This window comes from Zonotrichia leucophrys, chromosome 12 (genome assembly GCF_028769735.1).
Source record: "Zonotrichia leucophrys gambelii isolate GWCS_2022_RI chromosome 12, RI_Zleu_2.0, whole genome shotgun sequence".
Classification (NCBI taxonomy): domain Eukaryota; kingdom Metazoa; phylum Chordata; class Aves; order Passeriformes; family Passerellidae; genus Zonotrichia; species Zonotrichia leucophrys.
Genome location: NC_088182.1, coordinates 13,534,224 through 13,561,069, shown reverse-complemented (window position 1 = coordinate 13,561,069; position 26,846 = coordinate 13,534,224). Strand labels below are relative to the sequence as shown.

The window sequence follows — 26,846 nt, the reverse complement described above, 5'->3', positions numbered from 1 at the left end:
GTGGAAAGGTCTCCTTTCCTGAATTTCAGTCCGCCATAGGTGCAGAACATCTTAAACTTTTTAATTAGCAGGACAATGTTTAAAGACCATGATGATAATCAGACTTTTGGAAGAGACTAATGAGCAGGAAGGAGTAAAGTATATTTAAGGTTGTTCCTGTTATTCTTTGGAGATTGTAACTTTTAAAATTATCAGATACTCTTCAACAAAACCTATTGGCAACACATATTACATAGTTCATTAATAATCAAAAATCAGATAGCAGCCTTAAGCAGAATTTTAATGTCTTTAATCTAAATTTCAAAATAGATGCATGTTTAAAACAATTAATTGCTTTAACTCATATTAAAGTTTAATAATAGTAGGAACAATCTGAAACCAAATTTAATGCTTTACTTTAGGATCCATGAGGGTTAAATTGATAAATTTCTACTATGTCTGTGTCACTGGTGGGTGGGTCTCTTAGATCAGTCTGACAGAATAAAGTTTTATTTATTAATTTTGTGCCTTTAAAAAGTTATTTCAGAGATGTTCAAAGCATCAGATAAAAACTCCATTTAACTCTGTAAAAATAAGAATAGATAAAAACCTGTTAACTTTTATCTCATCTGCTTGACAGTGTCCCCTTAATATGCAGACAAAAGTCCTGTGAAAACGGTGATCTTTTGGTTTTGCTGGTCATATAAACTTAAGGCTACTATAAATTATTGATGCTCTTCCTATGATATTGTGTTGTGTAAAACCAAGGCACTGCAGGCTGCCTTGCAGCTCTGAAATACATAAAACCTGGAGAAGTGCTCAATAGCAAAGGTGATGCTGAGTGTCTGGCACACTTGACTGGGAGATTGGATCACAGAAGGCTTTGCAGAATAAGGCCCTAAATTTTCCAAGAGAGTTCTAAAAGAACTAAAATATTTATGTGGTAGATGTATGGAAACATATTTTGTTGCTAATTCTCTATGCCTACCTATTCCCCAGGATTTGTGATTTTGTCCTTCAGCATTTCTCAATGAGCAAATTTTTCATAATATAAGCTAAAAGAACAGGTCTTTTTTCTCACATTTGCTAAAATCTGTTACTCAGCATGGTTCAGTGCCATTCAAAACAAAATACAGCTTTGGAATCAAAAATAATTCATCCACACAGACCGTATGTACAGCCTCCTGGTAGCCAGTTGTTGCTTAAACTTGTAATGATTTTCCATGTCGTTTTACATCAGATTTTTGTAAGAAAAAAGGAAAGATGGCTAGTAAGTGAATTGATCTTGGGTCCTTGCAGTGGTGAAAACAACTTATTTGCATGATGTTTATTTGCTGTGACTTGTCCATTCCTCCCTTTTCCAAAACCATCTTTATTTTCTCTTAGTTTTTTGTTTATTTGTATGCTTTTGCTTTACATATTAGTTTGAACAATATTTGTCTATACTGATGGAAAAGGTTTCATAAAATTAAGAAATAAATGTGTAAATTATTTTAGCTGTGAAGTGTTTTAGCTGTATTAAATCAAAATGTGATTTTTTTTATTTCAGTGCTTTATCTTGTATCATGTCTAGTAAAATAACTTTTTCTATAGCTGAAATTATCCTTTATTTGGAGAACCTTTTTTGGTTCCATTTGTAGAGGAAGATGGATAGCACAGCTCAGGATTGTGCTAATTATGTGTTTACTGTTTGCCAATAGTCTCTTATTTTGTTTACCTATAGATAAAAATACTGCTATTCTAAAATCAAGGAAGGTACTTAGAAATAAGGAATGCAAATGATCAGGAAGAACATGATGAGAGCAGCTCCCTTTCATTGGTTGGCAGCTGCTAATCTCATTAGGATTATAAAATTCAATATTGCTGGGATGGTTCAGTGTGATTCTCAGCAAAGCTTTGGGAATTTCTTGTTCCCATGAGCAGGAAGGGTAAGGAGGGAGCAGCAGGGAATTGTGCAAGAGCTCTTTGGAGTGGAGGCATTTCTTCAGGAGGCCAAATCCAAGAGCACTGGCTTTTGCCCCAAAACTGGAATTGGTGGTTGATCCCAAAGAACCAGAGAAGCACAGAGAGTTGTGGAGATAATACTCTGATCTATTTTCCTCTTTCAGCCCCTTTCTTAGACAAAGGAATGGTGGCAGCAATTTGAGTTTTAAAAGAGTAGAATTAGAAACATAATGAGCCTTTCCTGACCCTGCTTCCTCTCCAAGAATGTGGAGCTGTTGTCTACTGAAGCAGCTCTCTCATAGTCTCCAAGAGGAAATTTCCACTCAAAATAATCCTTTTTGCAAATATTAATGCACTCAGGTGCATTACTTTAAACTGTGAAATTACTAGAAATTCTAACAGTTTAAAACCTTGAGAAAAATATCATTCAAATTCTAAAATCGATTTTGGAACCAATTTTTCTTTACTCTGCTAATAACTCATGTAATAACTTAAACTACTCAGCTAAAACATTATCTTAGAGCAAACAGTGTAATAAAAAGTGTGACTAGATATAAGGTTAGATTAGCACATATGTAATTTTAAAATTCTTGCTAAATGTATTATTTTAGAGCTTCAATAGTGGCTGAAAATTTAGCATTTGAAAATTAATTACCAAGAAATGTACATGTATAAAATGTACATTCCAGGTTTTCTCATGTAATGCACATTCCTTAGTCATGGTAGACTGATACTTTAATACATTTGAATGAGGTAAAGGGCAAGTTCAATAACTTTTGCAGTTCTGGTTTTCTATAATAAGTAAGAAAAGCCACATGCTGCAGAAACCTCTGGTTTCCATATTTATCTTAACAATTGTAATACATTTTGATTTGTGCCACACTGGAACCTACCTGGAGGATTCTTCTGAAGAACCTCTGCTCAAATATGCTGTTTTATGCCCACAGTCAGCTAATTGCATTATAGACCTTTATATCCCTTTGCAGCCATGTCCCAGGAACACTCATGTGGGGAATATATTTAAAGGCATACAACATCAGAAGAGTGGTGAAGCAATTGATTAAAAATGGGTTTTCAGACCCTGGACTGGCTGCACCAATCAAAAGCATTAAGAAATTGTTCAGGTTGCTGGCTTCACTGGCTACAGAATCACCCTCTGACTGCAAATGTGGGATGGGTTCCTATATTAGACCTAGTTTATGAATAGAAGATTAAGTCAGTTCTCTAATCTTTATGCACAGTTTCACATTATTAACTGTGCATGTTTAGCCAGTGATGAGACATGACCCTTTGAATATTTTTACCAACCACTTAGATAAGACTATCACAAAATCCTTGATGATAAGGAGGTTTAAATTGGCTTGATCTTGCAGAAATATAATAAAAGGGGCCTTGTTGTCCTCATTAGGATATTTATGTTAGAATTTTTCAGCCTTGCTAGAAGCCCAAAGCCAATTTTGGATGATGGCTTGCTTGCCAACATCGTGCTTATCTGATGGTGTGTTCTGCATGTGTAGAGTGTGTGTGTGTCTGTGTGCGTGTCTGTACATGTATATATATATTTATATATATACACACACATGCACATCTATGTTGCTTTTCCTTCAGTAGGCAATATTGTTTGGTTTTTGTTTTGTTTTCTCATTAGACCACAGGTTTTGTTTAACTAATTTCTGTTTATGCAAAACTAAACAGAAGTATGCAAATATTTGACATTTCATGTGTAATCACAAACGTTTGCACCCTGCCTGCTCTGTTCAGGGCTATTTTAGTGATGCCTGGAATACGTTTGACTCCCTCATCGTTATTGGCAGCATAGTAGACGTCGTTCTCAGTGAAGCTGATGTGAGTATATCCCAGCTTACTTTCCCCAGTCCCTACTTCTCTTTCTCTGTCTCCCCACTATTTCCATCATCTGGACAAGTCACAGATTTTGATCTGATGTTTCTAAAGTTTTGAGTACAGACCAGTCATAGGTCAATTATGTTGATATGGGAAATAAATAGCCTTTTTTTTCTACCAATCTTTTTTAGCTATGAAAGGGAAAGTTTAGATTGTATAGTGGTACATCAGAGAAGCCTAGAGTGTTTCTGTGTTATAACACTGTCCTTTTCTTCTCTTTTTCTGTTTGTGTTTTTCTCTTGCTCTCTTTCTGCTGAATGCTTGTCCTAACAGCACTATTTCACTGATGCATGGAACACTTTTGATGCCTTAATTGTTGTTGGTAGCGTCGTTGATATTGCTATAACAGAAGTTAATGTAAGTAGCAACTGTTCATGCACTAAATAGTAATTGCTGTCATCAAGAAATACAGAAAATGTAAACTTAATCCCAAAAAAGTCCTTTTTATAAAAGTATGTTTAAGCCTGGAATCAAAGACCAAAACACTGATACAGATGTTTGTATAAGCTGCTGTTATTTATTTATATACTTGTGTAGTTGCACACAGCACAGTGAGACAATAAAAATTGTTTTTCTATATATGCACAGAAAATATTTAGAAAAAGAGATTAAAGCTTATGTTTCTATCTTACTTGAAGCCCATTGCTTTTTGTAGTTAATGTGACCAAAATAATTCAAGATTCTGTAAGTTTTCAGTGGCTTGGTTTAACAAATGATGATTTATTTTTCTGTTAGAGGTTTGGGTTTGGAGGCCATTCATATCTCATGAGGTTGCAGAAGAAGGCCACATAGAAAGTCAGGCTTTCCATGCTGTGGAAAATAGAATGTTTAATTTTCCCCAGTCCTTTTGCTTTTCATATCCTGCAGTAAATGCTTGGAAGTTTGAATTACTCTTAAAGTACTTGGAAAACTCCATAATTTACCAGAATTTTGTCTGATGGCCATTGCACATTATAGGTGTTTGGGCAACAGATTCACCTTGAAGTTGCCTCCTGGTCTTGTGTTAAACTGTGAGAATCTCATGACTGACTGACTTTTGGAAAGAAAATGGAAGAGTGATGAGAGAACATGGGAGCAGGATAACTTTATCTTGACCTTTAGATTTCAGACTGATTTTTCTCAGTTCTGTGGGGATGGATCTTCCTGTGAACTGAAGGAACCTGAGCTGACAGGGAGGGTCAGTCAGCCCAGAACTGCACTGTCCCTTTGAGACTTTTCTTTAAGGATAATTATTCTTCATGGAGTTCATTTGTAAAAGCTGCCTCTGATTTATTTTGATTGGGTTTTCCCCCTCTGTTTTGTTTACTTTTGGGTTTGTTTTATTTCCCCAGAAAAGTTTTGCATTTAGATTTACAGCTCAAGTATTTGCAATTTACCCACGATTTCCATTCACAGTAGTACTGGAGTAGGTGAGCACAGTATTTGAGGAGAGTAAAACCACCAATCATTTAGAACAGCTTTTCCTCATAACTGCAGAAGGTATTTGACTGTGAGGAGGTTGAGGGGTAGCTCAGAGGTGCTTCCATGGCCAAAGCAGATGTGTCAGTATTCAGCAGCGTTAATTGGACAGCACTCCTTGTAACTCTGAGCTGTCAGCTGTGAAGAACACTGGGATTTAGCAACTCCCGCAGCTGTCTTGGAAATATTCTGGAGCCCAAGTAGTGATGTCCAAGATAAGTGCACACCACAGTCAACAACCAGCACTGCCATTTCTTGGTTTTCATGTTATTCTTGTAAGAGAAAATATGCTCATCTTTGATTTCTTTTACTTTTGCACAGCAGACTCTCTGTGTACTAAGCATTGTCTGTTTCTGGTCTTGCCACTTTTCTGTGCTTTGTTTGTGCAAGTCAAGAATGTATTATGGTTTCTATATATTTCTGGCCTTGATTTCCCATTTTCAACATGAAGCATTTAATGTTGCAGAGTGTCCAGGGAAATTTCTTAGATTTTTACTTTCATTGTTTTGATTCTACTGAACTATACCTACTTGAGTAGTTGAGTGTAAATTTCTGTCATCGAAATCCAGTATTTCAGAATCTTTTCCTCAGTATTTTTTCAGCAGTCTGAATTGTGCCATTCCACCTGTATTTGTTATCTAAGGCTGGCAGTGATCCTGGGAAAGCTGCATCTCTGTTGAAATGCTAACGAGACTTTGTTTCCAATGGGATTTTGGAAATAAAGAAACAGCACCTGTGAAAATTCCTGCTACAGAAACTTCTTGAGCTGAGGAAGCTCAACTTTGTTTGAGGGCTGATTTGGAGCAGGGTAAATCACCAGCACTGACAGAAAATCAGAGCTTGTCACAGCTCTAATTGTAGGGGCAGAACCATCTAGACTGAGCAGTGCAAGGGAGACGTGAGTGTGAATATTTCACGTCCTCAGTGTGAACTGAACATTGCTGTGGGATCACAGATGGGATTGCCCCATTCTGTGGAAACAGCTCAGCCTCATCCTGACAGTGCACCTGGGGATGCTCAGGTCCTGTGCAAGGGCCAGTGAGCTCTTCTAGCCCTCAACAAGTTTGCATCTGACCCAGTTTTTACAGGAGAATGGATTGGACTGTCTAGGTTACACACTGCCTTGATTTCACTATTAAATACTGGAAAATAAATGTCATCTCTTTTATTTTGTTAATTTTTTAACCCTTTATAAGAATATATATGCTTCCCTGAGGCTGATTCCTCTGATCCAGTAACCTCCCATTTTCACATAATCCAGGAATTACTATAGTTTGAATATTTTTGGTGCCTGTGGAATTCAGTCTTTAATGTATTAAGCAATTTACAGGATTGCTCAGCATTCCCAAGGACTGGATCAGTGACCAACTCAAGAAATGAACCACCTCAGAGTAACATATATTTTGGAAATAAAATGTTATCTGTGATTATCTTTTTAATTTAGTCTTTCATTTAATATCCCTTTCTTCAACCTCCTTCTTTTTTGAACCTAATTGGTTTTCATGTTCGTTTTATTTTTAGAAATTATTAGAGGCAAGTATATATAAATAAATATACATGTGGTATAGCATTAAAAAAATTAATATCACTACTAAAACCTATATAATTACTCCTGGGCTCTGTGGCCTTTTGCTTTCAGAAACTTTCACATGTCATGCAAGATCCTGTGTGGTCATAGAAATGGTTCTTTTTCAATTAAAAATGCAGAGTAAGGATTGGCAGACACAAAGTGTGGTCGATCCAATCTGGGAGAGGGGGTATAAAATTGTGAGAATGAGGGAGAAATAAATTGAAAATAAAATCTGAATAAATAAGTTGTTAAAAGGAAATAACATACAAGTTTCAATCTGGCCTGACTGTATAGAAATGATCTTATTTGTCAGCTCAGAAGCCATTTGGATGACCAACACTGAATGACTTGGAAGCATGATCACATTGCTGCAGTAGTGGTTGTGAAGGTTTTAATTCTCATTTTTTATGTAAGTTTCTTTTACCATTCATGTGCTGCCAAAATGTTGAGAAAATAATGGAGAGTTCTCTTTCCTCATCTTTTATGTAAATTATTAATGCCATCTTTATAGGACTGATTTTATTCTTGACATAAAAAACCCTCTGCTGAAATAGGGCTTAAAGGAACAGCATTTATGTGTTCCTCCTGAGCCCCTCAGAAAAACCCATCTGCCTCAAATCTTGATCTTGTGCTTGTGTGGAGGAGTGGAGTAAAGCCCCTGTCTGCCTCCTGTAAGAGATTCAGGATTCAACTTTGAGCAAGAGCAGTCCAATTTAGTTTGAATGCAACTTTATGCACCCCTATCATATGTTAGAACTTGGATGTTGGTGCTAGTAATTTGTATTTTTGTATACTATTGATATATTTTGTAAACTTTTGCAAACACCTCTCTTTAGGCTTAAGGGTAGCTCAGAAAACTGTGTTCTCATACAGCTTTGTTTTCATTAGAGTGAAGTCTTAGTGCAATATCAAATCTCTGCAGTGTTGTACTATCTAATTTGGAGCCAGAAATAATTTTTTATTAGTTATCATATAATAACAAAATATTAATTGTGACTTTAGAACTTAAATACATATTTTACAGGGGAAGAGGCACTTATAAAAATAGTTTCAGAGGTTTCTCACAGTGACTTAAAATTTTAATTAATTAATGTCTATGGGCATTTGGTTCATGTTGAACAGGGAATATAGAGAGCACTGATAAGACAATGAAGATTTCTTGCTCACATCTGAATTGCAGTAACTATTATCTGAACAAATTGTGTGTGTTTATGCACATGGACTCACAGCACACGTTTCTGGAGATATTTTGGCAACCTGAATGTTTTGCTATAAATGCTATTGTCACCATGTGTGTTTGTCATTCAGATGCTTCCTTCTCTAATTCTGGTGATGAGGACATTATCATCGTGTGTCATTTGTTCTGACATACTCTTGGACCCTTTGGCACAATATGTAAAAAAGAAGCTTTTGACCAGCACCATTTACTAACATCACTGGTTTTCACCATGTTTATTTTTTATTTAAGCACAGAGTTTGCTTCCAAGGCATGATCCAATCTGTTTCACACTGTTCACAGTTTGACACTGAAGTTCTTTATAGTCAGGATATTTATTTTTAACATTTGTTGCAAACATTTGTGTAACAAGGAGCTTCTGTTTAGGAAATGTGCTAAATTTTTCATAAGCAGCATTAGTACTTGACCAAAATTGGTGGCAGGTTGCAAACATTTTCATCAGTGAGTCAGAAATTTAGGTTGATCATTTGTTATATTTTTTTTGAGTATTGGGATTGTTTGAGGAAGAAAACTGTTGTGTTGAACTTCAGTTAAGTAAAAAAGAAAAATCATATTACTGCCTATTTGAAGTATTTAAGGATTTGCTCACATTGACATGGCTGTGAAGTGCTTTGATGCCCTGGGTGTGACTGGTCCATGGCTGACAGAACAGGCAGAGCCATGAGGGATGTCTGTGTTCATTTCCCTCACTGCAGGGTGTCTGTGAGCCCCAAGCAGGGAAGCAGAAGTTGTCCATGTATTCCAGCTGTGACCATTGCCAGACTTGTAGCAGACAGAAGCACACCTGCCACCTTAGGAATCACACAGTCACACTCTTTGGGGGACAAAAGAATCCCAGTAATGACCAGCCAGTCCCAAAGTGTTTGGGACCAAATAGCATTGGAATGATTGGTGGAAAAGGAGGGGAAAGAGGAAGCTGGAGGTAGATTTTCTGACCACAGGTTTTTTTATTTACCTTATTGTCAGCAGATACCATCCCTCTGCTCAGCCTGCCCCCCGCAGTCTCAAGTCTATTCTAAGAGTTCCCTACAAGTACAAAATCAAAATGTGCCACCCTCTTATGTGTGTGTGTGCACAAGATGTCTCTGGTGCTGCAAATCAGGCTGGAGCTTGGGCACTGTCTGGTTTTCCCTTATCTGTAGGAAGCAGACACTCTGTTTTTGTCAGTCTGTCTGTTATTGTTGCTGAAGTTTGTCTTATCTTTATCTCAGTTTCCCAGATCTGAGCATTGCTTCATGCTGGATGGACACATGTAACCATTAACTAACTTTGTCTCCCAGATGAGCATTTCCTTTATAAATGAATATGAATAATGTTTTCTTTTGTGGTGTATCACTACATTAGCTTCATTAAAATTGGTATTAGTAAAATAAACTAAGCTGCTGTATTATCAGAGGGAAATGCCAAAGAGGATAAAAAATTAGATGCACCCTAAGATGTCAAACCCAAAATGCTTGCCCAGTGATGAACACTTTCACCTTCAGTAGGAAAACCTCCTCTTGTTCATGTTCTTGTTCTTACTTTGTTTCTAGATTTATCTTCACCTTGGCATTATTGTACAATTTGCTTTTTGTGAACAGAGTATTTTTATTTTTCATTGCTGGCCTGCACTTTCCAGTGTCCATAATCTGTGATTTCTTGCATATGACATCCTAAGACTCCCCAGCAGCATCAGATCAGCCATCAGAACCAGACAACTAGAACTACTTAGTCCAAAGAAGCTGAGGAAGAGGGATTTGTGAGGGGAGTGTGCATTGGGCAGTCCTGGGCATACACCACTGAGCAAACACAAATCCCTTCAGTGACCTCCTGACAAAAAATAAAATGAGGGATCATCATTCCAGAGCAGCTCCAGTAGAACTGATTGCATAGTTTGGGTAATCTGACCTCTGCATTTTTAAAAGTGAGAATTAAGTAATTACCAAGAGGGTTATATGTAGAAAACATTGTTTTTGCTCGCTTTTCCTTTTGAGATCTTTTTGTTCATAACCAAGTCATAATGCAAACTCATTAATTTTTGCATTTGGAAAAGTGATTAAATGAAAACATGGAGGACCAAAGTATCCTTTTTCTGGTGTTATCTATCCCATTATATATTGCTATCCTAATACTCATGCTAACTTATTTGGGGCCCCATCCTGTTCCCATAAAACACAGTGGGAAAAATTCTCAAATGCCAACTCCGAAATTTTATTTCTTTTTTTAGTGTCAGTTTGTGATGATACTGTAATTTAATCTGATCTCTATCTGTCAAATACTATGTTCAGGTTTTGATCATACAAAATACTAAAGCAAATTAAGTAATTTGTTCACTATTTAAGAGAGTATCAAGCTCAACCTGAGTCAGTCACCAGAGATTAATAAGACAGTTCAGGCTTCATCTGCAGAAGGTGTAATTAAACCTTTTTCCTTTAAAGCTTCAGATCAAAGGGATTTTTTTCCTCTGCTAAAAAGTCAGTAGCAGTGTGGGTCTGTGTGCACTGGTGCAGGTTTGGGATTGGTTTAGGTAGGCAGCTTTGCAAGGTTGCTTCCATGACCTGTGATATTTTGACATTTATGGTGTTTGTGATAATGAAGTTTTTCCTTGATTATATTTTGATGATTTCATTTCAAATTGTTGAAATATACAGAGAATTTCTAATGAAACAGTTGTCTTCCCTTGGCAGCAGATTTTCCATCTATTTTATATAAGTTCTTGACAAATACTCTGCTTGCTGAAGTTTAATAAGGACATCTGGGGTTTTATTAATTTATTGCATAAATTTAATAATAATCCTTTATACAGTTAAAATTTTTTTTTGTTTCAGAATATATTGATATCCTGTCAGGGCAGTAATTTATCCATACATGACTTGCACATAGTTGAGCAAACCATTTTTTTTACTTTTTTCCCCCTAATGATGCCTTTATATTGAAGTAATAGAGAACACAATTAGCATTTGAATAATGATCCTATTTTTTAAAAGTACTACCTCTTGTTGCTTTTCTTTACAACAATAGGTTTGCATAACATATTTTCAGCAGAACCAGCTCCTTTTTTTTCCTTTCCTTCTCCTCAAGTTCTATCTTGAGTACCAGTAGCCTGTGAGGTTTGAGTAGGTGGAGTGTGGCACAGAGTGTGGCTGGTGCTGGAGCAGCTCTGGGGTGGCACTGTGCTCATTGCTGCTCTGAGTGACAGCAGTTGATGAAAGGTGCCTCTTTAAAAGGAGGATATTTTAGGCAAAGGGTAAGACTCATCACTGGGATCTAACATCCAGAATCCCTTTCTTTTCTAGTGCTATAAATGTTTTTAAAGACACTCCAAATTTGGAAGAAGCTGCTGCAAGTTTGTCATTGCACAAGCAAGCACAGAACTTGGGTCCCTTAAGCTTTGCTGCCTGCTCTGCGAAGTGTGTGACCATTTAGGCTCTCAGGAAAGCTTCTTCAAAATCAGACAAGAGAATAAAAGGAGAAAAGTGAGATGTTCCTCCCAGCACACAGAGTTTGGCTCTGTGAACAAGGAGCTGTGTGAGCCTCTCTGCTCCCTGAGGCTCCTGAGGGCTGCACAGATCTGTCCCTAAAGGATCAATCAAATCCTGATCCCTTTGTCCATGCCTGATCCTGTTCCTCCAGCTCAGGGATGGAGTTCAGGAGCTGCCTCCCTGCACTGCTGGGGCAGGCTCAGCCCCCAGGGCGTGGGACTCAGAAATTTCTGTGTCCTCCTGTCCTTGTTGGGAGCTGCAACACCCGGAGCTCATCACTGAGCCACCTCAGTGAATGCACTTTGCTCTCAGGGAGCTCCTGCTGTGGTATCAAACACAAATTGCTTAACTCTGGTTAGATTCCAGTGATGGAGTCATTAATCTTCAAAAAGGGCAGAGCAGAAAAGGACCTTGAAAGACCAGTTTGGCGCCAAAGCTTTGTTCTTGAGTTTTAGGGGGGCTTCCTGCTATGATTTCATGTAACCTGTGCAAATTGATGGCTAACTTTTTTGGCCTACATAGGAGAAGATCTTTTATTTTGTATTCACTTTCCATTGATTTTATAAACATGTTTTATACCAGCAAAATTTATTATTAGTCAGCCAACACAAACAGATAAGAGGATCGTTTAAGAAGGGAATTAATGTTTTATTCAGGACATATATTGTAGCTGAAAGATGTTAATTCTCATTTAGAAATTAAAAAATGTTCTTAATTTTGCTTATGGTTAAGCTAACTTAACTTTTTTTATATTTTATTTGATTTTAATATTTAATGTTCTTAATTTCTTAAAGCCAAAGCCAACTGAAACAGTCACAACTGATGAGTCTGGGGTAAGATCAGTAAAGTGACCCCAGTGGTTTTACCTATACTTGAGTTTATTCTTTTTACCATGTCTTTTTTCCACCAAGTTTTTCTGTATTTTTCATTCCTGTCTGACTGCAAAGGTGTTATGCAGTGGTTTGCATCCATTGTCAGTGTTCTATTGGAGTCTATTACAAACAAACCCAATATGATCCTATTAACAAACCAGAAAACTTGGAAATGCATGTGGTGTGTGAAGCATTTCTACAGGTCCTGTGTTTTCAGCATGTAATTTTTCCTTTCATACCATGGTTATCAAGGTGAACAGGCTTTCGAGATACATTTCCAAATCTTACCTCTTCCACCTTTGCATTTTATGTTGTTTTTCTGGAAGTGTTGCATGTTTGAGTTTGTATTTGGTTTGACTTCTCCTGATGCTCTTCAGAACTCTGAGGACAGCGCTCGGATCTCCATCACCTTTTTCCGTCTCTTCCGTGTGATGAGGTTGGTGAAGCTGCTGAGCAGAGGAGAAGGAATCAGAACATTGCTCTGGACATTTATCAAGTCATTTCAGGTTAGCACAAGTTATTTCAATTTGCTTTATAATTACAGCCATTTATACACCAAATTATAAGAAGAAATACCCTGTAAAACACAAAAATATTTTTAAGTTAATCTTATCAATAAGGACATATTTAAATATATTTGCATACCAATGCCAAAATTATTTTCACCAATTACTTCTGGGAGTCTGAGGGTCATTCTTTGTCATTTAATATCAGCTGTTACTGTGAGGTTTTGATGGTACTTCTGGAAAAATATTTGGCCTATTTAAAAGAGATATGATAGGTTTGACATACATAGATCTCATGCTTCCATACTTTTTTATTAGATGACTGCAAAAGAAGAATTTAACACATATTTTACATAAAGCCAATTTCATAAGTGAAATAGATACATGAATCATTGCTCCTGGAAACTGATGAATGTGAAGTTAATGAAACTCTGCGACTGTATAGAACAAAGTATCTTTGTGTTGTCAGAATCAGTTATGAAAGTAAAATTAAAAATACTAAAGATGATCCTTCCCTCTGGATTGCTGGCAGAAGTAATTTAAAATACAATGAAGCTGATACACATTGCATGCAGCAAAGTATTAAGAGTGACAGGTAATAACATTTTAAGCACTTGCATAGGAAGAAAAACCTTGGAAAAGTCTGTGTTGAACCGAGAAATTACTTTTGCAAATTGAAATAGAAATGATGGTGTGAGATTATTAAAAGACAATGCACCTGTCCCTTTCTAGGCCCTGCCTTATGTTGCCCTTCTGATAGCCATGCTGTTCTTCATCTATGCTGTCATTGGAATGCAGGTAATTAAAGATTTTTTTTAGCACTAAACAACAGTACAGATTTGTCTGAGACTTGTTTCTTAAGTTGCTTATTGAAGCATTCCTTTGATTGTTGTGTTATGTATAAGGCAGAGCTTTCAGAGTAATGGAAAAATCTTTATTTGGCTCTGATTTTCTTGATCAGGAAATTGCAAAAGACACAAGAGAAGAACTTGGTGTGCTGCCTTTTTTTTCCTTGTTTATGTGATAGATTTATTGCACTTATATATAATGAAAAATCTAAAGTGTAACAAAAGTGTTTTCGTGACATTTCATGCATCCTGAAGGAAGTTTAGATTTCAAGGTCTACACCCTCTGACAGCACAGGTCACTGGAATGAAAGTCAAAATTCTGGTTTATTGTAGGTTTTTGGAAAAGTGGCCATGAGGGACAACAATCAAATAAACAGAAACAACAACTTTCAGACTTTCCCCCAAGCTGTGCTGCTTCTCTTCCGGTGAGCAAACCTTAACTCTCACTCAGTGCATCCCATTTCACTGATCTATGAAAAATGTGCAAAATGTGTTTGCAAGTGAGAATCAGTTCAGCTCAGCAATCCCCTCCTGTTTGTGAGTGAGTGTCCTTTGGCACAGAGGGTTCTAAGGAGGGGATACAGAGCTGAACTCCTCTCAGCCCCTGTGAAACTCCTCCTTGGGCAGTGTTCAGAGTCCAAACCTGCACCCAGACATCAGCCTGCCCTGCCTGGGCATGGGGAAAGCTGCAAAAGGCTCTGCCCTTACTGGTGGTATATTTAGAAGTGCAGCTTGTGTGATGATTTGAAGAAATGAAAAGTTATTGCAAATATAAAGAAATAAACTGTTCTTTACATTGCTGAAGGGGGTGTAAATTGCAGAAGGGAAATACCAGATGAGCCATAGGAGAAGCTTCCTGATGGTGAAGGCAGCTAAATCTGCAATGGAGGGGTCATGGAATGAAGAGATTTCCATCTCTGGAGAATTTAAGAAGAAGGCAAACATTTGCCAGGAGTGTTTCAAAATGTCCTGGAGCAAGGAGAGAATGACATGGGACAGGGATGCCTCTAAAGGTGATGGCCCTGAGCTGTCTCTTGCCTGAGATTGTGTAATTCAGCTCCGGTGCATTGTTACTCACCTGGCTGGAAAAACTGGCAGGGCATTCCTGGCACCAAAGGCATCACCCACTGAGACCTAAGTCCCTTTATGCCTTTGACACCAGGTAATGAACACAGCTAAAGATGTCATAATTATGTAATTGTCTTTTAAAAATTTGAAATTGTGGGACAGGCTTTATGCAACTGTGGAAAAAAAACAATAGCAGAAATTAGAGAGAGGCATTTCTTCAAACACAGGGGAAAGTTCATCTTTTACAAATATGTTCTTAGAAATTTTATGACTGATTTTCATCCACAACACTGCTTTTGTACACAGTAACTCCATTGCAATAAGTACTTAACTTGTAAATCACACTTTGGGGTTGCAGTTTTTATATGCAAGCCTTAGTAAATTATCTTATAAAATGTGTCTGCATTGTCAGATTATGCTTGTCAGTTCTAAAACTTGCTCTACACTTTTCTTTAATTAGTTCCTTTGAAATGTTCATAGTCAGTCTTCACATTTGTGCTTGTATACATGTGTACAGAATGCAACGAATTAATTTTGAATGAATCTTGATCAAATAATGCTGAGTTTATCTCTGTGGTGTTTTGAAGGTGTGCAACTGGAGAAGCCTGGCAGGAAATCATGCTGGCATGTTTGCCTGGAAAGCGCTGTGATCCAGAATCTGATTATAATCCTGGGGAAGAATACACATGTGGAAGCAATTTTGCCATCATTTATTTTATCAGTTTTTACATGCTCTGTGCATTTTTGGTGAGTTTAGCTTGTGCTTATTAACAGCAATGAGCTTTGACATTTTAGGTTTCTTCTGAATGAAGAATATAGTGTTGAGAATATGACTGAAAATCCCATGTCCAATATATTTTGGCAAGGTTATATTTTTCCATATAGAGTCTTAAATCCCATATTTTCTATCCATTTTTTACAGTGAGAGTGGAAAAACACTGGCACAGGTTGCCCAGAGGGGTGGTAGGTGACCCCCATCCCTGGGAATATCCAAAGTTTGGTTGGACAGAGCCCTGAGCAGCCTGATCCAGCTGAATGCAGGGAATGGGTATAGATGACCTTTAGAGGTCCTTACCAACCCAAACTATTCTATGATTCTCAGTTCCCATGTGTGAGGGTTTCTTCTGACTGCTCACATGTGTAGGGTGGTTGGCTGAGTGAGCTGAGTTAGCAGTCTTTTCATAGCTGTTATTTCATGCATTTCTCAATGGTACTATTAAATATTCACTGATAATGGAGCTGCAATTCCCATGACTGAGCAGTAATGCTGTTTCTTTTGTTTAAACTTGTCAGAATTTGGATTTGCATCTCTGCAAGTGTCCTCATGTGTGGCACATGAGATGTGAACAATAACCTTTCACCCTAATCTGTGGCAGAAATGGATTATTTGCTGTGAAATAATCATTGAAATATGTTTTTCCTCATTGCAGGTGTCTGGTATAAGCTGATTGTTTTGTTCTATTCACAGTAATTGTTTCCTTGCAAAAGGAGAGTAGTCCAACAAAATTCTGTGAATTGATGTTCTGTTTCTCTGTATCACCTTCTGTTTTAACAAAATGTATTGTCATGAAATTGAATTCTATTCCTGAGATACACATGGTGTCATAATGTGTGTATTGGATCCATTCTTCCATTTAATGTAGGGATCTGGAAAACTGAGGAAGAGAAACAAAACTGTGTTGTAGCCTATGTCATAAGATGTAGTACTCTAAAATACCATGTTCTTGTTATGTCATCATTTGATAGACTTCCATTTAGTTAAATGCAAATATTTTCAGTGATATTTGATGATATTTGCTAAAAACTATTGATTTACTTGAGTTCTTAATCTACTACATATTAAATTGATAAAAATTCAAAATAATCAAGGAAGATTGTTCTTAATTACTTTTTAATTTTTTTTTTAGATTATAAACTTATTTGTGGCTGTCATTATGGATAATTTTGATTATTTGACACGTGACTGGTCTATTCTGGGCCCCCATCACTTGGATGAATTCAAAAGAATATGGTCAGAATATGACCCTGAGGCAAAGTAAGTTAGATCATTTCCCTGACTTAATTTATTTGGTAAAAACAAGCAGAGCGGGGTGTATATTTTGGGAGTGGATGTTTGCTCACTGATGTGTGTTGTTCTAGGGGAAGGATAAAGCACCTGGATGTGGTGACATTGCTGAGAAGGATTCAGCCACCGCTTGGTTTTGGCAAGTTGTGCCCTCACCGAGTGGCCTGCAAGGTGGGTTCCACCTGATTCTGTCTGAGTGCAAGGGGATAGACCAGGCTGGAGTGAATAACAGTGGGTAACAGTATATAGCACCAAGTGAGAAAACAGAAAATTAATGGGAATTTAAAACTATATAGAATCTTTCAGGCAAAATGTGTAATTTTGATAAGGAATAATGGCATTTTAATGTAAAAGTTGAAAAGCAATACAAAGGAGCTGCATGATTGTTACATTATTTGATGGCTTCAGAATTATGGATATTGAGGTTTTAGGAATTTCATTGGGAATAAGATCAAACCTGTTAATTGAAGGACTGATACAAAGTGCTGTCATTTGGGTTCCTTGTATATCTGTTTTATAAACGGGTAAAATTGACATGTAAACCTCTGGGCTGGAATTCAATGTCACAAGGCATACTTAAAAAAACTTCTACCTGTCTATATGCTAACATCAGTTATTCATTGAGCAATGCTTTTAAACTAGAATAGAAAAATTCCAAGTCAGACATTAGGAAAAGATTTTGATAGGTGACATTTTACCTTTTGGCAGTCAGGGTCACAGCAAAGCTGCTTTAGAAGGAGAACCCTGGTGCAAGGACGGACTGACCCAAAGAGAAAAGCCCCTTTCCCCACAGTTCTGAGTAGTTGGCATAAGTTGGTGTAACATTAATGAGGAGTTACCTGGGGAATGAATGGGCTGGGACAGTTCAGACCTGGTGCTCTGGTTCTTTATGGAACATGAGGAACCCCTGGGGAGCCTGGGACACAACTGCAGCTGGAGTGGGTGCCCTCAATAACTGCTTTTGTCCTTAGTACTGGCACAGTGGGACTCAGTCAAAAACTGGGCTTCAGTGTTTGAAAGTTAGCTCATTAAATAGCTCAAGAAATCTTCTGTACACTTTTAACTTGTGTATAAGCATACATATCATTAAAATGAAAAAGAAGCAAATTATTCTTAATTACTGCATATTATACACAGGTAGGATAGAAAACTCAACTTTGTTTTGAATAACTTACATAATTTATGCTCCTCTCAGTAATACTATTCTTTGAACTCATCAGCTTTTCAGAAGTTATCATTACAGGAGTTGGTTTTTTTTTTTTTCCAAAGAAAGCAGCATCAACATTTGTTTTCCTTTTTTCATTTTCAGAGGTTAGTAGCCATGAATATGCCACTGAACAGTGATGGGACTGTCATGTTCAATGCTACTTTATTTGCTTTGGTTAGGACTGCTCTGAAGATAAAAACAGAAGGTAAGGTTCTTCACTGTAAAGCCTTCACTGCCCTTGTCAGAAAGCACAATGAGGAAAAGTGACAATTTATTTATTTCATTGAGTAGGACTGCCTTGGTCTCACTGAATCTGGTTTTCTTTTGGATTGTATTCACTGTTGGTAGGAATGATTTGCTAGAAAATGAAAGGAAAGGGATAGTGGGGCCAGAGCCCAAGATTCTTCAGAAATTATTCTGTGGTTTTGTCTTGTCAGAAAAAAATGTGCAGCACTGGCATAGCAGGAGTTCTACTGCAAGAAATGAATGAATTTCTCTTCCTGCCCAAATAATTTCCCTTCCTGCTCCTTCCTCACTACCTTCTATCTCAGTGCCTTGGATCCCACAGTGGTGCAACTTTTGCACACGTGAGAGCAACATTCCCACTCTGGTTGAGGCCAGTTCTGGCTGGGTTGAATGAATTTCTCTCATTTACACTAAAGAGGGAAAGGTTTTTAAAGGTAGTAGAATATTTCAAAGATCTTTCTACTTTTACACATTTTTCAAGTTTTTTTGCTATCTTTTACTGCTTTCAGTTCTGGGTTCTGCTGGCAGTAACAAACTTAGATTAAGGCACCTCAGGCGTTGCTGTGTGAACAATGCAAGAGATGAAATGCTGCTCACTAAGTTGTTTGAACATCCAAACCTGTACAAATGACTAACTACTGTGATTAAGTAGATAAAGGCTCAGCTTTGCTTCAAGGAAGAAGTGGCTTGTAAAGAAAAAGTCATCACTTTTTGGACAATTTAGGCAGAAGGAATGACAGAGTGAGGCCAAGGTTTGGAACTCACCTTTAATCTTTGCACTGCTCCAGAGCTGGATTTGAAAGCACCAGGAATTTGCTGTCTTATGCCCTTTTTCTCTTTAGTTGTGGCATTGTTGCTATATCACATAGCATGGGCTTGCCCCAAAGGATCTCTATCACAGTCTTTCATTGTATGTACTTCATTAATATCCAAAGGATCATTCACTGCAGCTGATAACCATAATTACCATTCTTTGTTTTGCCATTTCCTTGCCACAGGTAACCTGGAGCAAGCCAATGAGGAACTTAGAGCAGTTATAAAGAAAATATGGAAGAAAACAAGCATGAAATTGCTTGACCAAGTTGTCCCTCCCGCTGGCGGTCAGTCTGATAAACTCTGCTGTGTGCTGTTCTCTGTGCTTGTTGGTCTTTCTAGAGTGGCAGCAACCAAAGGAATAAAACTGCTGAATTTTGAAATTATAATGTGATTTAAGGACAACAAAAAATAGCAAAATGAATATTGAGGCAATGATATCCTATTGCAATAAGCCATATATAGAGGATTGATAAGTGAAACTTAGGTCAAAGTGAGAGAGAAAGGAAAATGTTATGCTGATTTTCTTGCTTGAAAAAAATACCTTATTAGATCTAAATATAGTCTTGATTTCTAATCATTCAGCAAAATAAACTAGCTTGATTTCAATGCATCGAGCAAAACACCATGTTTTGTACTATGCTACATTATAGCTTATTTGCTTGTATATGTTGAATACTTCTGGGAGGAAAAATAATTAATTGCCAGCTTAAATTTTTTTTTGCTAAATTAATAAAGCAAGAAGCTAAATTATCTCAGTTGCACTTGTTTAAACCAGAGCCATTCCACAGGTGATGGCAATGGTTCAGATTTATGCTGATAAGACTGAGATATGAAAGTAGTCCATTTAAAGAGATATCTGAATTCTAATGACACCAAACATTTGTGAGAACTACAAGGCACGTTTATTAAATTTCTTACGTGCCATAAAATGACATGTCAGTATCTCTCTTTGTAAATATATATATTCTGATATATATATTTAGCCTTTTTCAATATATACATTTTTATTAATTCGCTCTAGTGTAGGTTTGGGTGACTGTTTTCTACTTGCTTTTTCAAGTTTTAAAGGTGCAGGATCTGTCTCACTGTCACTCATAGCCAGGGTATATTTACCCAGACATCCAATCCTCAAATCCAGTGTAATCCCCTGGTGTTTCTTGAAGTTTATTGTACCTTCACAGCTTATGGCAGCTCCCAGGGCTGCTCAGACTGCAGCCCCTGGCCCTGGAAGGGGATGCTCAGTGCCGGGAGGAGGAGCACAGCCTGCCCTGCTCTTGGTATCACTCAGCAGCAGCAGCTCTGTGGCTGGAGGAGCCAGCCTGTTGGTGGGGTGGCTGCTGGATAATGGTGTGGATGAAGCCAAAAATCTGGCTAAATTGACTCTCCAAAGGGGAACTGATACTGCACATTTAAAACAAATTTTGTGTTCTACTCTGTTGTTTTTAGCCTTACACCTAAGTGCTTGCATGGCATAGATGAATCGCTTTGTTATTGTTGTAACTCTGTGCTTGAGCTTTTTCTGCAGCCTCTGTTCCTTTCAACTATGAGTCTTTCCGAATATTCTGAAGCAATTCTGTTTTAGGGTGGTGGCATGGAATTAGTGTTGCCTCTTGCCAACTTTATTCCCCTACATTTTTATTGAAATAGAGACGCATGCTTCAGAATAGCGAGCTCTGCCTGCCTAAATCAATCTGACAAAGAACCTGTACAGATGACATTCCTAGAACTAATCCCACCTAGTGATTCACTCTTAACTTCAGCTTCATTTCATTGCTGAGTATAAGCTGTGTATTTATTTTCAGCTATACTAAAATTCATTGCTAAATGTTTATTCTGCAAATGTAGCTCTTCAGTGTAGCTGGAAGGATGAAAACCTGGATGTGCTCAATTGATAGGAAATAGGATGGATTTGGCAACCCAGTATAAATGGGAATGGGTTGGGAATTCCTGCAGATTTATGAGTTTTCAATTCCAGTTTACTTTGTTCCTCTGTAGATCTTGTTATGATTTACCTGAAAATTGAAAATATTGTAAACCACCTAGAAAAAAAGAGGAATACAGCTATTTTACATTCATATGCCATAGGAGTGTAAAATAGCTTAGTGTAAAGTAGAAATGAGTTTTGATGTTTAATATTCAATGGAAAATTGTCTATGAATTAACACCAATGATAGCTGATAATAACAGTTTCCCAAGAGATGGAAAATTCTCTTCAATATGAATCAAAAAGCCATTCAAATTCAATATGTTAAAATCACTCACACTTAAAATTATTGACAGGTGCAGTTTATAGTAATTTGCTCCAGTATTACTTGGGCTGATATTACTGAATGCTGGGTCCTTTGCGTGTCATGGCCATGTCTCCAGAACACTTATTTGCAGAGCAGAATGAAAATAATCCATGTAGTAGATGTTTCCCCCCTTGGATTATAAATAGATGCCCTGGAGAGAAACAGTTAATTCTTAGTACTGATAAAATAACTATTATAACTCAATGAGACTGTTAATAGTTAGCAACATGTTTTCATTGCAGAAAGGTGAAACTGATTTGCAAAAGCATAGAATGTCAGTCAAATGTTTGATGAATGAGACTAGAGAGTAAGAGAAATACATAAAACTCACTAAGGACTCACCTATATTCTCTAAACTTCCCAGTCTCCTCCTGCAAATCCATTTAATGCTTCCTATACCTTTTGCCTCTTCCAAGAGCTTCCTTTTGAAGTAATTGCTACTGCTGTCACTAATTGTAATTAGTGATTTGTCTGTTCTGTGGTCAGTTATGCTTAGCTGCCTTCCTACAGCTGTCTGTACCTGGCTATTTGTGTGTGACCCAGAGAAGAGACCAAGGATGGCTCCCCTTGGCCAGGCAGCAGCTCCTGTGTGCTCGTGTCTGCAGTCCCCCTGGCTGTGTCTGTGGCATGGACAGGCACCCTGGGGACACAGCCAGCCTTTGGCACAGGCAGCAAACTGGCAGTGCCTTTGTCTGAGGTGCTTATGAACAATTGGTGAATGTTCAAAGTGACCAGTGGGGGCTCTTTCTGCCCCCTGGTGTGTCCCAGGTGGTGTCACTCAGGCACAGCCAGTGGTGGGGCAGTGTGTGGCCTGATGTGACCATGCTGAGTGCCACCACAGCAGTGTGTGTCACAGCCAGTCTGTCACTTCTGTGTGCCTGTTCTCTCTGGGAGCCATTTGCTAGCTCGCTTCCTTAAAAGTTCTGTTCAAGTACTTGGAGTGAAATAGTCTGAGGGATGGGGAAAGGCTTATCTGGGGAGTTAAACCAGAGCTATGCTGCACATCAGTGGATTTGTCTAAACTAGGGAAGGCAAGTTTGCATTACATGCTGTGTAAGAGATCTCATCCTAATACAATGCTCTGTTAGTCTCCTGAAGAGCTGCAAAGGAAGATTACAGGTGAAAATCAAAGCAAATGTTCACAAAAAGTTTATTAATGAGATTCATGAAGTCAATGAAAAAGATTTTTATTGCTGAGATGGAATCCATAGCCTGGTGAGCTTTCCTTGCGAGGTGTTTTTGGTATTTCCTGCTAGTTCCTCCTTTCCTGGCAGGCCTGGGGGGCTGTGACCCTTGAGGGGTTGTCAGAGTTTGGCAGAGCAGGCTCTTTAATACACTAAGACAATTCCTGCAACAGACTGGTCTCCCAACCAGTATCTCTTGAAGCAATTGTAATAACTATTTTTGTTTTGATATGTTTAAAGACAAACTGCTGAGAGAAGACATTCTGGGTGCATTTTCAGTGTAGTTAAAGCCTGTTGTGCTTTCTCACAGGCATACAGCCCATTTCAGACAAATTATAATGAGAGGAGCTGATTTTGCATAGTAGAGGTTTCATTTTGAGATAAATTTAATCAGAAAGATAAAAATAGATTTGAAAAGTATTGTCCATGGAATGCACATGGATTCCCCAACCTCTTTGATGAGAGCAAGTCACTAAAAGAAGAAAAGAAGAAAGTCGATTTAAATTACAAAACCCAGTCATTACAGGTAAAAATAGTGCTACAAATACTATCCTTAGTGAGATACATTGGTACATATTATTGATAAGATACATGGACACTTTATTTTAATAAAATGTTTAGAAAATGCCTATAATTTCTAATAGAGGTGTGTTAAAATATGTCTGGGCTTTTTAGATTTCAATGCTCTGTCAAGCCATGACTGGACAGAAAAACATTGATGCCTAAACCACACCAGCCCCTCTTTATGTGCTACAGGAGCCAGAAATCCTGTTACCAAAATCTACATCTGGATACTGAAAAACATGGGTTGATTGGGCAGTACACCAGAAAGGGAAATGGAACTTCATGTCAGATAATCCAGGGAAAAAACTGTGTGACAACAAAAGCAATGTTTTTTAATAGAAAACTATTTCTGGTTTTCTGGCAAGCATTAGTCACTGAGAGATCAAACTTGCCCAGCTGAATGATTCAATGGACTCATGAACAGCCCCATTCATTCTCAACCTGCTGTGAACCAGGAGATTTTGGTGTCCTCACAAGGCACCTGCCTTTAGAAACTTTCAAATTTGGATTTTGTTCACAACAGTGACTCTGTAAAAATGCTACATTTTACTGCTCTGGCTGTTTGCCTGTTGTTTGAATTGTACAAAATTCAGTGATGGAAGTTGTTTTGTTTCCTTTCAGCATTACAGAACTAACACAATACATACACTGACAAGCAAATTTGGTTCAGCAGGGACAAAAAAAGGCAGAGTCACTCTTATGAACATCAATGTATGTCAGACATAGTAGATTTTATTAAATCTGTTTACTCTAAGTAACTAAAGCCAGTTTCTATGTATATACAATCACATTTATGGTTTTGGTAAAAACTTAGAAGTACACAAGTCTTTGTAATATATTGAATTTTCTCTTTTATTAGGATGAGTTCACTTAACTGAACAAAGCTGCTTGCTGAAACATTGCTTTTGAGCCCCTGCCAGGCTCCATTGTTGGAAGCGTAGTCCCTGTTGCACCCATCACATTTCCCCCAAATCAGATGTGAGTGTACAGGCTATTGGTCAATGTGCTGACTTGGGAGAGATCTGTCTGGTCTGTTCATTTAGATGATGAGGTAACCGTGGGGAAGTTCTATGCCACCTTCCTGATACAGGACTACTTTAGGAAATTCAAGAAACGCAAAGAACAAGGACTGGTGGGGAAATATCCTGCGAAGAACACCACCATTGCCCTGCAGGTGATTGTTTTATGTTTTTAACTAACCATTTTGTGAGCTTACTTGACATAGCAGGTAGATGAATATTGGTGATTGTGCAGTGCTGCCAGGATTTTATTTAGCTGGGACACTTTTGGCCCTTATTCATCAGCAAAGTAAAAGCTAATCCTGCTGTTCTGTCTAAAACAAGGTAAGTGCAAAAACTTATTCTCTATGGATTACTCAAACAGTAGCAGTTGTTATGAAATTTCTTAGCAAGTCTAGCAGGTAAATCACAGTCTAAAGTTGCTGATTGCATATTGGATAAATAAAGCCCTGAGCTATCATTTATGTTCTTCGTTTTGCTTTAACTGTTCGATTTCTTGTGTACCTGAAATGCTACAAGCCCATTGTCAGGGAACTTCCTACCATGCATTATCTCATAGTAATTAGGTTTTTATACAGTACCATTTTTCTTAATTCTCATTTTTCTTTTTATTTTCCACTTATGATATGGTGAAATATCTTCCTATTTTTTATTATTTGCAATTTCTGAATTTTTCATCCATGAATTTATATCATAGGAAGTATTCACATACTGCATTAATATCACACACTTCTGTCGATCTCTTAAAACAAGCTGTCACATGGAAACAAGGACAATAGATTTGGCCTTCTGTCTCTCAAGAGGCCTGCAGCAAGCAGTCCATAAAGTACATGTGATCTAAAGAGCAAATTGTGACAACTTCTTTCCACTGGTACCTTTGTAGAATGAACTTTGAAACAGGCAAATGGAAAGCTGTTCTCAAATAATTCCAGACATCATGCACTGCACCATTTTTATTGGATTGGGACTTTGTGAATTTCAGTTAAAGATTAGCAGTTTGGTACAAACTATAAATATATTTGTTTCTGATGCCAAAATTTAGGACTATGTTTAGAAAATCCCTTCCTAAAAGAGGAGAGCTGTGTTAACTTGGTTTGTTAAAACCCTGTTGGTTTGTACTTCAATTTAGCAAAATGATCTTTGCTGTGTTAAATGGGTGATGTGTTTCACTCCCATTTCCTGAGAAAGTCTCTGCTGGCAGCTCTGACTGCCATTGTGTTCCAAATCACCACCAGTGTCAGAGATGCAACAGGCAGGGCAAGATTCACCACAGTCCTTGCTATGGGTTTGGGCCCACATGGCTTGGCAGGGATGTATTAACTGTATTTCCATACAGGAAAGAAGAGAAAATTATTGGTAATGGAATTGATGAAAAGGCTGTAAACAGTTGAGAGGGCAGTGAAAGTTGTTGGAGTTTTAGGTAGGCCTGTTCAGACTTCTTTATTGCAGAAGCATTTGAGCATAAGGAGGTCAAAGCTGGTTTTGAGGCTCAGTATTGCAGGTTTCCACTTGTGTTTTTGAAATTGCACACCTAACAATGTAGAGAACCACTGAGCTGTCAAATGTGAGTGTGATCTCCTGTTTATTATCAGACTGTTCCTTGTTCAATGACTGAGGGCAAGATGGAACTGGAAAGACTCAGCTCTTCTTCTCTCATTAGGCAAATATTTTTCAATTAAAAAAATGACCATGAATCTCCACTAGAAATCTGCAAAGACCTGTGGGATTTGAGGTGTGGAGCCTTTTTTTCTGATTAAAACAATGGTATTAAGATGACCCAGGCCAGTAGACGGGAAGATTATCGCTTCCTTTTTTCTCATCTTCCTCTTTTCTGCTTTTGTCTTTCTAACAAATCAGTAGGAACTCAACTTGATTGACCAAATAAAAATGGAAATATTGTTTCAAAGAGACCTGAAACACGTAGTTAGAAAAAAAAGCCCAGTCAGGCATATAAATGAATGATATAATTTTAAACTGGAAGCTGCAGCATGTCAAATTCAAAGTCCTAATGCTGTGCTTGTTAGAACAATTACTTATGTGAGGATACAGCTTTAAACAGAGCTGGATATCATGCTGCAAAATCCTTACGCAAACCAGCAGATAAAAGCAATGCCACCTGTTCCAAATTGTGTCAAAAGCCATAGGAGCCATAAATGCACTTTTGCTGATACCTGTGACTTTCTCTTGGGGTGAATGAACTGGTTAATTAGTGAAGAACATGGTTATTAAGGATCTAATAAACCCTGCAGTTCCTGTATTATCTAGCCTGGCTTTCCTTATCTCTTGCAAGAGAGGAAGAAAACAACCTGCTATTCTCTTCAGCTATTTACAGTCCCTTCCTAACCTTTGGGTGAAGCAAGAGGTGAGTTACAGTTTTATAATCCTGCTGATTCCTTCAGTTGGCCATGTCACACTTTCCTGCCCTCAGAGAGTAAACAGCTCCTGTGAGAAGAAGGCTCCTGGTGACAGAATCCACTGTGTTTTAATTCAAAGAACAGCTGTTGGGGAAAACATTAATGGATGTTGCCGTTTTCCCTGTTTTATGAGGCTGAAACAGCCTTTTTAAAACATAGATAAATCTTTTGCCCTCTTTTATTCCTCATGCTCAG

General features: G+C 37.8%; 1 protein-coding gene across 18 annotated transcripts in view; it reads left to right on the top strand.

Annotated features, from left to right (window-relative positions):
• Positions 1 to 26,846, top strand: part of CACNA1D (calcium voltage-gated channel subunit alpha1 D) — a 168,259-nt gene that overhangs the window by 123,076 nt on the left and 18,337 nt on the right. For 8 of the 18 annotated variants that reach the window (XM_064724246.1, XM_064724243.1, XM_064724252.1 and 5 more), the window contains 12 exons: positions 3,685 to 3,768; positions 4,099 to 4,182; positions 12,346 to 12,384; positions 12,801 to 12,929; positions 13,662 to 13,727; positions 14,111 to 14,202; positions 15,433 to 15,592; positions 16,753 to 16,880; positions 16,985 to 17,081; positions 18,220 to 18,322; positions 19,362 to 19,463; positions 24,262 to 24,392. In XM_064724246.1, coding sequence (XP_064580316.1) covers positions 3,685 to 3,768; positions 4,099 to 4,182; positions 12,346 to 12,384; positions 12,801 to 12,929; positions 13,662 to 13,727; positions 14,111 to 14,202; positions 15,433 to 15,592; positions 16,753 to 16,880; positions 16,985 to 17,081; positions 18,220 to 18,322; positions 19,362 to 19,463; positions 24,262 to 24,392 — 1,215 coding nt within the window. The remainder of the gene's footprint in view (positions 1 to 3,684; positions 3,769 to 4,098; positions 4,183 to 12,345; positions 12,385 to 12,800; positions 12,930 to 13,661; positions 13,728 to 14,110; positions 14,203 to 15,432; positions 15,593 to 16,752; positions 16,881 to 16,984; positions 17,082 to 18,219; positions 18,323 to 19,361; positions 19,464 to 24,261; positions 24,393 to 26,846) is intronic. The other 10 variants (XM_064724261.1, XM_064724251.1, XM_064724250.1 and 7 more) reach the window with 5 other exon arrangements.